This window comes from Nycticebus coucang, chromosome 9 (genome assembly GCF_027406575.1).
Source record: "Nycticebus coucang isolate mNycCou1 chromosome 9, mNycCou1.pri, whole genome shotgun sequence".
NCBI lineage: Eukaryota > Metazoa > Chordata > Mammalia > Primates > Lorisidae > Nycticebus > Nycticebus coucang.
Genome location: NC_069788.1, coordinates 93,598,442 through 93,610,843, shown reverse-complemented (window position 1 = coordinate 93,610,843; position 12,402 = coordinate 93,598,442). Strand labels below are relative to the sequence as shown.

Here is a 12,402-nt window from a genome sequence, read left to right as displayed (position 1 = left end):
TCAAACCCAAAGGATACATAAGAATAAAAACGGCTAATATTTGTTGATCTGCCAGGCATTGTGCTATACTTTACATGTATTCACTTACTCCCTCCAACAACCCTATAATAATGTATAATACTATTATCTCCATTTTACAGACGAGAAAACCAAGACCCTTAGGTAACACAAAGCCAGAGGCCAAAGGTGGGCAGTCTGATCCAGAACCCCGGGCTTTTAACCATAATATCAGAGGAGAAATTTCAAACCCAGGAGCAAAGAGGAATAGAGAAGATAAAGGAGGCTCTGTAAAACTCCCCAGCATGATGCCCTCACTGAGCACAGAGGTCATACAGCTCAAAAAAAACGTTTCCTACCAAGAAAACATCTCTTGCCCTGGCCCTGCCCTGGGTTTACTGTGTGACATCTCCCATCTCCCTCCCCATTAGAAAATAAAACATTTGTATGGGAGATGATTGTGGAGGTTCCATGTAATCTTCGGAGCCAGTCCTTCTCTGCTCTGGTACCATGTAATATAGAAAGGAAGTTAACTCCACCTGCTGTTTCCAGGTTCCTAGTTTCCCTCCTCAAGGCCGGTGGCCCTGCACGCCTCTTTCCTTTCACCTGAGTGTAGGCTACTCCCCTTGCACCCTCTAATAGGTTCCACCTGAGTCAGAGACCACACTCGCATGGACAGATGTAATGGGAGGTTTACATGCCCCGCAACTCTTCCCTTCCTTTTCCCAGGTGCCTGGTGGCTTTGGTCCTATGAGTAACTTCTCAGTGATGGACTATTAGCAGAACTGATGTGTATTACTTCCAGGCACCCTAGACATCAACCTCTTTTCTCCTTTCCATGAGCTGCAACATGCCAGCAACCCAGCTTCAATCACCCAGATGAGGGCTGCTCCCTGATGGATGGTGGAGGAAGTGAACAGAGATGCCTTACCAGCCTTGGACTGTGACAGGACTTCCTTGCATTGGAGCCGATGTTTTTTTTTTTTTTTTCAGTTTTTGGCCGGGGCTGGGTTGGGGCTGGTGCCCTACTCCTTTGAGCCACAGGCGCCGCCCTGGAGCTGATGTATTTTTGATCCCTTTATTACATCAAGGTACATACCCAGGCTATTTATAAAGGTCATCTCTAGGAAGTCAAGTCACTTCCAGTTCCTATTGCCCTGGATACAGAAAGTCACCCAGGTCTAATAGACCTAAGTCCCAAAAAAGACATTGGCCACCTTGCTAATGTTCCCAGCCTCCCACTTTGAGACAAGAACGTCTGTGGCCACTCAGTATCCCCGAGATTTCCTTAATCTATTACCCAGATCAAAGTCCTCTATTCACTTGATTAACCCAATACTGCCAGACACTGAAGAGCTTCTGTTCTTCTATCCCATTCTCTGTTTCTCTAGGTTTAAGATAGAGGAGAAAGATTAGGAAGGAGGAGATGAGATCAACTTTGGAACTCCCAGATAAGAGAAATGATGAACTGAAATGTACAAGCTTTGGGACAGAAGTCCATGCCAGGCTCTGATATGATGTGATTTCAGCAACTCTCACAGATACTCTCCCATAATTGGCAGGGAAGGGCACTGAACAATGCTCAGTATGTTACCTACAGGCAAAGAAATCACACCTGACCATTGCAGGCTAGAAGCCAAGGCACCCAGATTCCTTTGAATTACATGAGGATCATCTGTACAAATCCAAACAAGGAAACCTTTACACAGTTCATTCCATAGCTAAGCAATTATGTGCCAGACACTGTGCTAAGTCCTGAGGATGGCAAATGAGCAAGGCAGAATTCTAGAGGAACTCACAGGCTGGCAGGGGCCATCTCATAATTCTAATGTTTCTCAAATAATTCTAACCTCCTGTGCACCAGATGTGGTTGACTCTGAATAGGTGAGTCCCAGGGGGCTTCAGAGAAGATAGGACATGTGAGCTTGGAGGACAGAACTTACAGGAGGAAACCTAGGCAAGGTTGAGGAAGTAAGGTGGAGGAATTGGTGCATGGGGCTGAGAAGAGGGTGCAGGTACAAATCTAGAGTATTCTCTAATGACCTGAATGTCTTCTCCCTGAGGAAATCTCACCTGGCCCAAGCAAACTCCTGTCCATGTGCCAAAAGAGCAGAGCAAGTAAGAACATGGCTTCAGACTGAGTCCCTTTCTGCCACTCAGGAGAGCATGGCTCTGAACCAGTCTTTGAAGTCAAGTCCTGGCTTGACCACTTCCCAACTGTGGGACGCTGGACAGGTTTTTCTAAGCCATCTTTGTCCCAGTTTTCTTGTCTGTAAAATGGGAAGATTAATGGTGGTGGTGGTGAAAAATGAATGAGATATAGATAAAGAACCTGGCACGGAGGGATCTCTCCATACATGTTAGCCACTGATAACCACTCCTGGCAACAGCACCAATCTCATTTCTCTTCTATAAATGAGAGCTTTGGAGGGTTAAAGAGACAGTAAAGCCTCTAACATAGTGCTAGCCCAACTGAATGATGCTTCTGATCCCCCATAAGTGAAGGCTAATGGTGCCTGGCCAAGGGGAGGCTCTGGCTGAAAACCCCGGTCCACTCAGACCTCAAGTTACCAGGGAAAAGGTGGGGTGCCCTAAGAAAGTATGGAAGTCATCCTCCTGCCTACAACACGTTGCAGGGTAGCTAAAGGAACAACATGGCCTAGATGCATCTGCTGCTCATCTCCTGCCTGGTCTTGCCCTAGGGGGAGGATCAAGGGACAGCTCTTTTCTTCTTTCCAAAGTTGCAGAAAGCCAAATATTTAATCAAATGGTCCAGATTTTGAAATGTTAGCAACTAACTCAAAAGGGTTGGAAACACTGAGCCAACTTGTCTTGGGCAGCCTGCAGGCCCACAGTGCAAACACTATTTCTAATTTGAGGGTCTTTTCTACATCAACATTCATGGAATCCCTTGTTGGCAGTCTCAAGGAAATTCTCAAGAACCCTAAAGAACCAAGAATATTCTTATACAGAGATACAACCAAGGGTGTACTGAGCTCCTCAGAGAACTGGCCTATATCTGGGCATCTCCTTAAATTGGGCTGGTACAAGTCACTCCTAGTCCCCTACTCCCCACCCAACACTTATGTCTTCAGCTAACATTCCCATCATGCTCCACCTTGAGCTGGGCACTGACTAAAGCATTTGACATATACTAGCTCATGTAATCCTCATGATAACCCAGTGAGACACAGAGAGGCTCAGGAACTTGCACAGACACTGGAGTGGGGCCCAGGCAGACAGTTTAGGATTGATGCTCATGACCATCGCTCTGCACTGCCTCTCACTGGGCCCACCAGACCCTCAGAGGCCTGGGTCCTCCTGGGCTGCCAGCTACTTCCTCCAGGCAAAAGTGGCCTTTCCTTCTCCCTATACACGTGATTCTACATGCAACCGCAGAAGTCAGAAACTACCCAGAGCCAGGTCTCTCACCAACCAGCAGGTATCCCAAGAGCTAAATGCTACAACCTCCATGGCTAGCATCCTCCTGCTGGCCACACACCACCCATGACCATACTCAAGGACCGCGTCTCCTGTCTTCATTGCCTGCCTCTCATGGCAGCCACAAGACTGAGCTGACAGTACCAAACTGCAGACAGTTACACTCTATCATACTCTCTCAGAGCCAATAGTAAGACATGGGCTCTGGGAGCTAAGCAGGCCCCAGAGCCACCTCCCACCCCCAACTAGCGAGCCAACTCCTGGCTACACTTCACCAGGCCCTGGGCCAGTGGGTGACTGGAAACTGCCAGATGAAGCCTTGCTCTCATTCCAGAACATCGTTCCTGGCTACACACACACACGTAGCTCCCAGAAGCCTAAAGCACACGAGGTGGCTGAATGAGCACCAGAGAGAGAAGAGGGTAGCTGTGTGGCACAGACCCCAGAGCACCCAATAGCTCAGACAGATGCAAACAAAATCCAGATGCTCTTAGAACCCCAGGGGCAGCCTCAAAAGACAGTGCCCATTAAACAGCCAGGATGGTCAGGCGCAGTGGCTCATGCCTGTAATCCTAGCACCCTGGGAGGCCAAGGCAGATGGGCTGCTTAACCTCAGGAGTTCAAAACCAGCTTGAGCAAGAGCAAGACCCTGTATCTAAAAAAACAGGAAAACCGAGGCAAGAGGATCGCTTGCGTCCAAGACTTGGAGGCTGCTGTGAGCTATGATAATGCCATGGCACTCTACCCAGAGTGACAGCTTGAGACTCTGCCTCAAAAAAAAAAAAAAATTTTTTTTTTTTAAATAAATAAACTGCCAGGGTACCCTGTCAAGAGCAACAGCATCTTTTCTCAGCCCACAGGGATGTTTAGAAGATTAATTAGACAAGCCTGGCAGTACTCAAGGCTCCCCAGGAAAATGTGTGAACACATCATTCCCCTCACAAAGCTCTTTAAGAAGTGTGGCTCGAGCGAGGCCTTTGTTCTCTGCTGCATGAGACAACTGAAGCATACAGGCTGGGCCACCTGAAGCCACCACATCTTACACACAAAGTGCTGACAGCACACAAACGGTCAGCTCCCTGCTATTCTGGAGGGTCAAGCCACCCAACTCTCGGCCTCTGTGCCAGCCACAGTCAGCCACAATGCATGGCTTGGACAGGAGGTGGCAGGATGAATGGGAGCTGCTTCAGACTGTCCACTTTTGCCGTGGCCTTAGGAAATCCTATTCAAGTGTTCTTCCTCCTCCAGGAAGTCTTCCTGGTCTGCTAGTCTATAGTGACCTCTCCTGCCTGTGAAAAAGTGTTACCCGTCCCTGGATTTTAACATTTGCTGCCTTAACACTTTAAAACATCATTTATTAAGCATTTAGTATGCGGCAGATCTATGTTAAATGCTTTACATACATTATTTGACTTAATCCTCTTAATAACTCCATGAAATACACATGATTATAGATGAGAAAGTGGCAGCCTGAAAGGTCAATGTGTGCATCTTGCCCTCCGCCATCTTTCTTTCCATGGGAATGCATTCTCTCAAGCAGTAAAGATGACATTCACACTTCTCTCCATCCCCTGAACAGGTACATGGTAATCACTAGAGGACTGATTACTACCGTGACTGCCAAGTATCATCCAACTAACCTCAATCAACCCCAAGGTGGCATTAATGAATAAAAACACTGTTGGCCACATGGCCGAGTGACTATATGATACAAATCGTGTACACGCTGTGCAGTATTGTAATTACCAAGAAAACTCCCTACTTAAGTTACATATTAATTATCAAGAAACTTTACTGAAATAATTTTCCTTCATATCCTTCCGTCATAATCAAAGAAATGAAGCTTTAAAGAAACAGTGTGTTGCTGGGCTTAACATCACCCCACAGGTGCAGCCCCTGACCGGAATTGCCATGTTAATCTCCAGCCAAGGGTCAGGGCTAAAGCACAAGGAGGTTCCGCTGGCCCCAAAAGACATGACATTGAGGGGAAATGCATGGACCTCACCTTTGGTAGCATAGGCTTCCGCAATCACCCGCAACCTGTAAGGAGGGGAGGCTGTCAGCGGTAAGTCATCGAGGCCCACCCGGGCATAAATGTTCAGGGCTTCTTTATAATCTCCTTCCACATAATTCAACTTGGCCATGATCAGACTGGATTCTTGTAGGAATTCTGACTAGAAAGAAAAGGAGAGAATAGGTCATTTTTCTACCATATTATGTGTGATTCTCCCTCTGGCCCAGTCATCTATTGCTATAAAACCCCACAGCTCCCCCAACAGAAACTTATACACAAATGTTCACAGCACAGTATTATTCACAACAACCAAAAGGTGGAAGCAAATGAGGTATCCATTAAAATATGGCCTAGCCATGAAACAGAGTTACTACTCAGCCATAATAAAAAAGGAAGTACAGGCGATGGCAGGGATGAACCCCAAAACAAAGGACATATATTATGTGATTCCATTGACATGAAATGTCCAGAACAGTTAAATTTATAGAGTCAGAAAATAGATTAGTGTTTCGTAGGGCTAGAGGAAGGGGGGATTGAGAGGTGGCTGGTAATGGTTAAGGGGGTTATTTTGGGGAGTGATGAAAATGTTCTATAATTGATTGTGGTGATGGTTGCACAATTTCACAAATATACTAAAAATCATTGAATTGGGGCGGCGCCTGTGGCTCAAGGAGTAGGGCACCGGCCCCATATGCCGGAAGTGATGGGTTCAAACCCAGCCCCAGCCAAAAACTGCAAAAAAAAAAAAAAAATCATTGAATTGGACACTTTAAATAGGCGAATTACATGGCATGTGAATTATATTTTTAAAATGCTGTTGTAAAAAATCCAAACAAAATAGAAACCCTGCAGCTCCCGTCAGGCCTCTGCCCTGGGGTGGCCCAAGGATGGAAGGAATGCTTCAGGAGTTGAACATTTAATCAGCTATCTCAGAAAAAAAGGCTGCCCAGACATCCTGATGGGTCCTGCCATAGCCCTGGATATGCACCACAAGACGGTCACCCAAATAATCCAAGAGGTGGCTTCCTAAATGGGTACAAAAATCAGGACTTGCTTTCTTTTTGGACAAACTTTTCTCATTAAGCCTTCAAGATTGTTAAACTGAAGTGACCAACCCCAGAACCTGTACTGAGGTCAAGGAAAGAGGAAGTTTCATACGAGCCAGTGTGAGTGGAGCAACACCCATGCAAAAACTGTGCAACTCTGGAACATTCTTTATAAGACGAAGGAGACTGAAAAACAGCAGCAGGAGAAAAACTTTCCAGGTAGAACCAACCAAACAGCAGCAAATGACATGTATTAGTGCTATACAGCTTTGGAAGAAATTCCACGTTTAAGCCTTAAAACAATCCTGAGCTAAGTAAGTCTATCGTCGAGAAAGCTAAAGCTCAGAGAGGTTAAGTAACTTCCCAAGACCACAGAGCTTATTAATCCATAACTGGGCCTCAGATTCCAGAACTTTAATTTGCAATTCAATGTGCTTATTACCACACTGGACTGTAGAAGATGGACAGCAAGAATGATAAGTCCTGATGAAATAAAAGGTTAATTTTTCGAGATGGGCCAGGCGCGGTGGCTCCCATCTGTAATACTAGCACTCTGGGAGGCCGAGGCAGGTGGATTGCCTGAGCTTACAGGCTCGAGACCAGCCTGAGCCAGAGCGAAATCTTTTCTCTAAAAATATAGCCCGGCCTTGTGGCGGGCGCCTATAGTCCCAGCTACTTGGGAGGCTGAGGCAAGAGAATCGCTTGAGCCCAAGAGTTTGAGGTTGCTGTGAGCTGAGATGCCACAGCATTCTACCGAAGGTGACAAAGTGAGACTCTGTCTCAAAAAAAAAAAATTTTTTTCAAGATGAAGTTGTGGGGGCTAGAAGTGGGAAGCAAATGATCTAGATGCCTCCCCCTAACACACAGTCACTCACATCTCCTGGCAGGATGCCTGAGTCTGACTAGCCATGACTGTGACCTATGTAGTATCTCTCCACCTTTTCCTGCTGATCAAGACCCACCACTAGGCCACCAGAACCTCGTTGGTTCAGAACAATTGACATGGAGACAACTCTGAACCAAACGTGGCAGGGGCCTTGGAGAGATCTGGTGTTTGAAGCCCAAATGCAGCAGCAAGTCCTCAAGAACCTGGGCTTCCTATGTGAAAGTGACGCTCTTGAGCCCAGCCTCCTAGGGTCTGGACCTGTGTCCTGTGCAGACAGACACATACAGAGATCATTTTGAAAGGTGGCTCTCTGACAGGGTTTCCAGAAACCTGCTGCTACGCAGCTGGTGGACACTAATACTAACTTATTCAAATATTGCCCAAGTCCTAAATTACAACAGCGTCAAAGAACTGGCCAGATGACAAAGAGGAAGAACATCTCAGACCAGAAGCTTACAAGCTCACAGGCCGGGGCATGCAGGAGCTGCGAAGGTCTGTACAAATCCACGGAAACTGAGCCCCAGACTGGGGAAGGGACGTCCCTAGGGTCACACGGCAAATTGGAAGCAGGCTCGAGATACAAAAGGTAAAGCCAAAGGTAACAGCTTCTCTCGGGAAATATGTACAAGCAGATGAAAATAAAGACCAAAGACAAAGCCCAGAGGACTTTGAGACAGGAAGAGAAGAAAAATGAAAGAGAAATCATCAAGATGGAAAGGAAAAGAAGTCAGAGCTTCCAAAGGTCACCCTAGACTGTCTTCAGTCAGAAATACACCCTGGGAGGAGAAAGGGCTCTAAAGTAGATGTGGTCAGCTCTCTGAATGGGGGTGCTAGTGGCAGGGCTGGGGAAGTGCGAGCGACCCAGGATGGAGGAAGGGCAGGGTGGGCAGAAGAGGAATGGCCCTTAGGAAAAGCAAAAGCAACTGAAAAGGGATTCCCAAGAAGCAAGAAAGGAAAGGCATGTAGAGAGACAGGAAATCTGACTGTACAGAGACTAGAAAACAGAGTGGATAAATAGTGGGGCAGAGCCTAAGATTCCCTGTGTCACAAGGATCAGCGTCCTTGTTCATACACAAGGAAGTCCTAGTCCCCTCCCAACAGTGGCACCAGTATGAAACCCCTAAAGCTCTGGGTCACAGTGGACTGTTACATTCATGCACCACATGATTTAGGCAGGAAATTATGTGTAAGCTCCTGGTTAACTTCTCTCTTTTCTAAAGGAGGGCAAAGTGTCAGATTGAGCTCTGAGCCATATATCACAGCTTGTGTCAAGATTAGTGCCATTGTGCAAGAGGGTCTGAGACCCTATTGGCTCTGCAATGTGGTCAGCCAGCCTAGACCTGACCCATGGATCGCATGGAGCTGGACTGCTTCTATGAAGACATGCCATGGCAGCGTGCAGGTGAGTTCGTCCCTGGGCATCCTTCTCAAAACCATCCAAAGGAAATGGGTCCAGGATCTCCCTCCGGCCCCCCACCCCCTTCATCCCAGAGGTCCCTGGTACCTTAAGGTTCCCTCGGTCCAGGGCGGCAGTCAGATGCTTGCGGACCTCAGTCAGCTGGGGCCTGGGGCCTCGGGGACTGGCCCCCTGCCTCAAGGGGTGCTCCTTCAGGTACTGCTCCAGCTTCGACTCCCCAAGGAGCAGTTCTGCCATGTCATCTACAAAACCAAAGTGAAAGCTGAGTGGGAGCAAGCAAGCGTCTGTGTGTGCAAGCCACTCAGTAACCTCAGGCCACCACATCCCAAGGCTCCAGCTCCAGGTCCTTGGTGAGGCCCTCTGGAACCTTATAACCTTCGATAGGATCTAAGTGAGCACCATCTCATAGTGAATTCAATTCTGTCATGTGTAAATAATTACTAGTAGTATGTACTCAGACATTGGCTTATGCAATCATTCCTCTGTCATACATTTATTCAATTAGAAAGACGGATACATATTAACATGGAGCAAGTTTAATAAGTTCAACTGAAAAAAAAAAAAAAGACAAAGTTGTCTATTCAGTGTAACCTTTCTTTTTCTTTTTTTGCAGTTTTTGGCTGGGGCTGGGTTTGAACCCGCCACCTCCGGTATATGGGGCCAGCTCCCTAGTCCTTTGAGCCACAGGCACCACTCTCAGTGTAATCTTTCTAAAACATACACAAAACCCAATAGTATGTATTTCCCAATGGTGACGCAATAAAATCTCTGGTTCTTCAGTGTTCTGTGGCCTTGCACAGGGATCTGAGCTGGTAAAACGTCTGTACAGCCAGGTTCACAAATTTGTGTCAAAATGACCTGAACGCAGTCGGTTTCTGTCTAAAAGTTAAAACTATACAGACACTAATATCTGGGATTGTTTGCAAGAAATTGTTATTCCTGAGTGTGCACTACTTATAGTTATAACTTAGTTGATGTCTAGAAACATGAAACTTTCTTGAGAATCCAGCTAATAAAAGAAATCCAAGACTCCGGAATGAAGGACATGCAGGCAAAGGCCTCATGATTTATTACAGAATACTAAATACCTGCAAGAATCACAGCTATAGAACAGAATATAAATAATGAAAAAGAATACAATAATTATATCAAAAAATGAGAGTAGTTCAGAATGTCACGTCCTCATCTTTCAAAATACTGTACGATTTGGTTTAAAAAAAGATCATTCCAACTTTTTTTTCCAAAATGCTTTTAAATTTTGGTGGATTCTTAGGAAATTATGAAGAACCATTTATTTAGAGCTTAAAGATTCCTTTAGATCCAGGTTAGTTTCTTTTTTCCCATTAATAATTGTTAATAAATTTATTAATACTATGATGGGCGGCGCCTGTGGCTCAATGGAGTAGGGCGCCAGCACCCGCTAGAGGTGGCGGGTTCAAACCCAGCCCCAGCCAAAAAAAACAAAAAACTTACTATGATAACAGAGCAGGGCCGGTCAATAGAAATACATGCAAGCCATGTATATAATTTAAAAATTTCAGTAACTATATTAAAACAAAGAAAAGAAACAAGTGGAATTTTTTTTTTTTTTTGGAGACAGAGTCTCACTTTGTCGCCCTCAGTAGAGTGATATGGCGTCACAGCTCACAGCAACCTCAAACTCTTCGGCTAAAGTGATTCTCTTGTCTCAGCCAGCTGAGTAGCTAAAACTACAGACACCCACCACAACAGCCAGCTATTTTTAGAGACAAGGTCTTGCTATGGCTCAGGTTAGTCTGGAACCCATGAGCTAAGGCAATCCACCCGCTGCAGCCTCTCAAGTGCAAGGATTACAGGCGTGAGCCACTGTGCCCAGCCCTCAAGGGGAATTACTTTTAACTAAATATGTCCAAAATATTATCAGACATGTAATAAATGTCTTAAAAATATTAATGAGATATTATTTTTTCACATTAAGTTTTCCAAATCCAGTGTATATTTTATACTTATGGCACATCTTAAATCTGCCAAATTTCAAGTAGTTGGTCAGTAGTTATTTCTTATACTGGATAGGAATATGATCCCTGCTTCTAGAATTGTGTCTATTTATCTTTAAGTCTATGTCCCCAAAAATTGTCTCAAAAAAAAAAAAAAAAAAAAAAAAGGAATTTCTGACCAATGGGATTTGGGATTCTTTTTTTTTTTTTTTTTTTGAGAGTTTCACTTTGTCGCCCTCAGTAGAGTGGCATCATAGCTCAAAACAACCTCAAACTCTGGGACTCCAGAGATCCTCCTACCTCAGCCTTCCAGTAGATGGGACTATAGGTGCCCTCCACAATGCCCAGCTATTTTTTAGAGATGGGGTTTGGCTCTTGCTCAGGCTGGTCTTGAACTCCTGAACTCAGGTGATCCACTCATCTTGGCCTCCCAGAGTGCTAGGATTATACGTGTGAGCCATCGCCAGGGATAATTTTTAAATTCTAATCTTTGGGGTTTAAATGATTTACATTGAGCAGAATCATTTTTTTAGTAAAAAAAAAAAAAATGCAGCTCTTCTTTGAAAACTAGAAGTATATATGTCAGGATATTAATAGTGATTATTTCAGAGAGGTAAGGTTGTCAGTCTATGTTGAACTACTTTTTCATATCTTTGAAGTCCAAAAAATAAAATAAAATAAAATAGAATTTGGGATTCGGAGTCCTAGATTTAACTCCCAGTTTGTTTGACCCAATGATTTAACCTCATTGATTCTGTAGGACAAAAGCTTCTCTATACCTGATAAGGGGGCTCCTTTCTCCCCATTGCCCACCTCCCCCCACCCCCCCGCTGGCCTCCCTGCAGGACCCCTCTGTCCCTGCATCTGAGAATAGCTTCCCTGGGAGACCAGGACCCTTACTGCCTCTTCTATCTATGGGACCCTGGGTACATTACTTACCCTACTGAAGCATCACCTCTGCTATTTAGAAAATGGGAACAATACCACAACCCTTGAAAGACTATGGACTAGAGTTAACAAGTTCTCAGCAGAGAACACCGTAGCTCAGAGCGACCACACCTCACCTCTCAAATGGGCCTTAGAGCATGAGTAGGACCAGGACTGGCACACACAGAGGGAAGGAAGGGCAAACCAGGCTGAGGAACAGCATAACCTAAGCAACCATTCAAGGTGTGAAGGCCAGGAAGATCAGGGCATGGATAGTAAGTACAACAAGGTCGGAGAATCAAGCTGGGGTTAGACCATGGGGACAGGCTGGGCACGGTGGCTCATGCCTATGATCCCAGCACTCTGGGAGGCCGAGGCAGTGAGATTGCCTGAGCTCACAAGTTCAAGACCAGCCTGATCTACAGCGATACCCTGTCCCTAAAAATAGCCAGGCGTGTGACGGGTGCCTGTAGTCCCAGCTACGTAGGCGGCTGAGGCAAGAGAATCGCTTGAACCCAAGTGTTTGAGTTTGCTATGAGCTATGACGCCAGGGTACTCTACCAAGGGTGACAAAGTGAGAAACTGTCTCAAAAAAAAAAAAGAAAAAGAAAGAAAGAAAAAAAAAGAACATGGGGACATCAACAGTCCCTACCCCCAACTTCCTCATTCAGCCCCATCATCACAGGGTGATGTCCAAA

At 45.6% G+C, this 12,402-nt stretch overlaps 1 protein-coding gene across 6 annotated transcripts in view; it reads right to left on the bottom strand.

Annotated features, from left to right (window-relative positions):
* Nucleotides 1–12,402, bottom strand: part of TTC7B (tetratricopeptide repeat domain 7B) — a 265,477-nt gene that overhangs the window by 235,569 nt on the left and 17,506 nt on the right. For 5 of the 6 annotated variants that reach the window (XM_053601954.1, XM_053601955.1, XM_053601957.1 and 2 more), the window contains 2 exons: nucleotides 8,889–9,043; nucleotides 5,444–5,612 (listed from right to left, as the gene is read on the bottom strand). In XM_053601954.1, the coding sequence (XP_053457929.1) occupies nucleotides 5,444–5,612; nucleotides 8,889–9,043 (324 nt within the window). Of the gene's footprint in view, nucleotides 1–5,443; nucleotides 5,613–8,888; nucleotides 9,044–12,402 lie in introns of those variants that run through there. The other variant, XM_053601959.1, reaches the window with a different exon arrangement.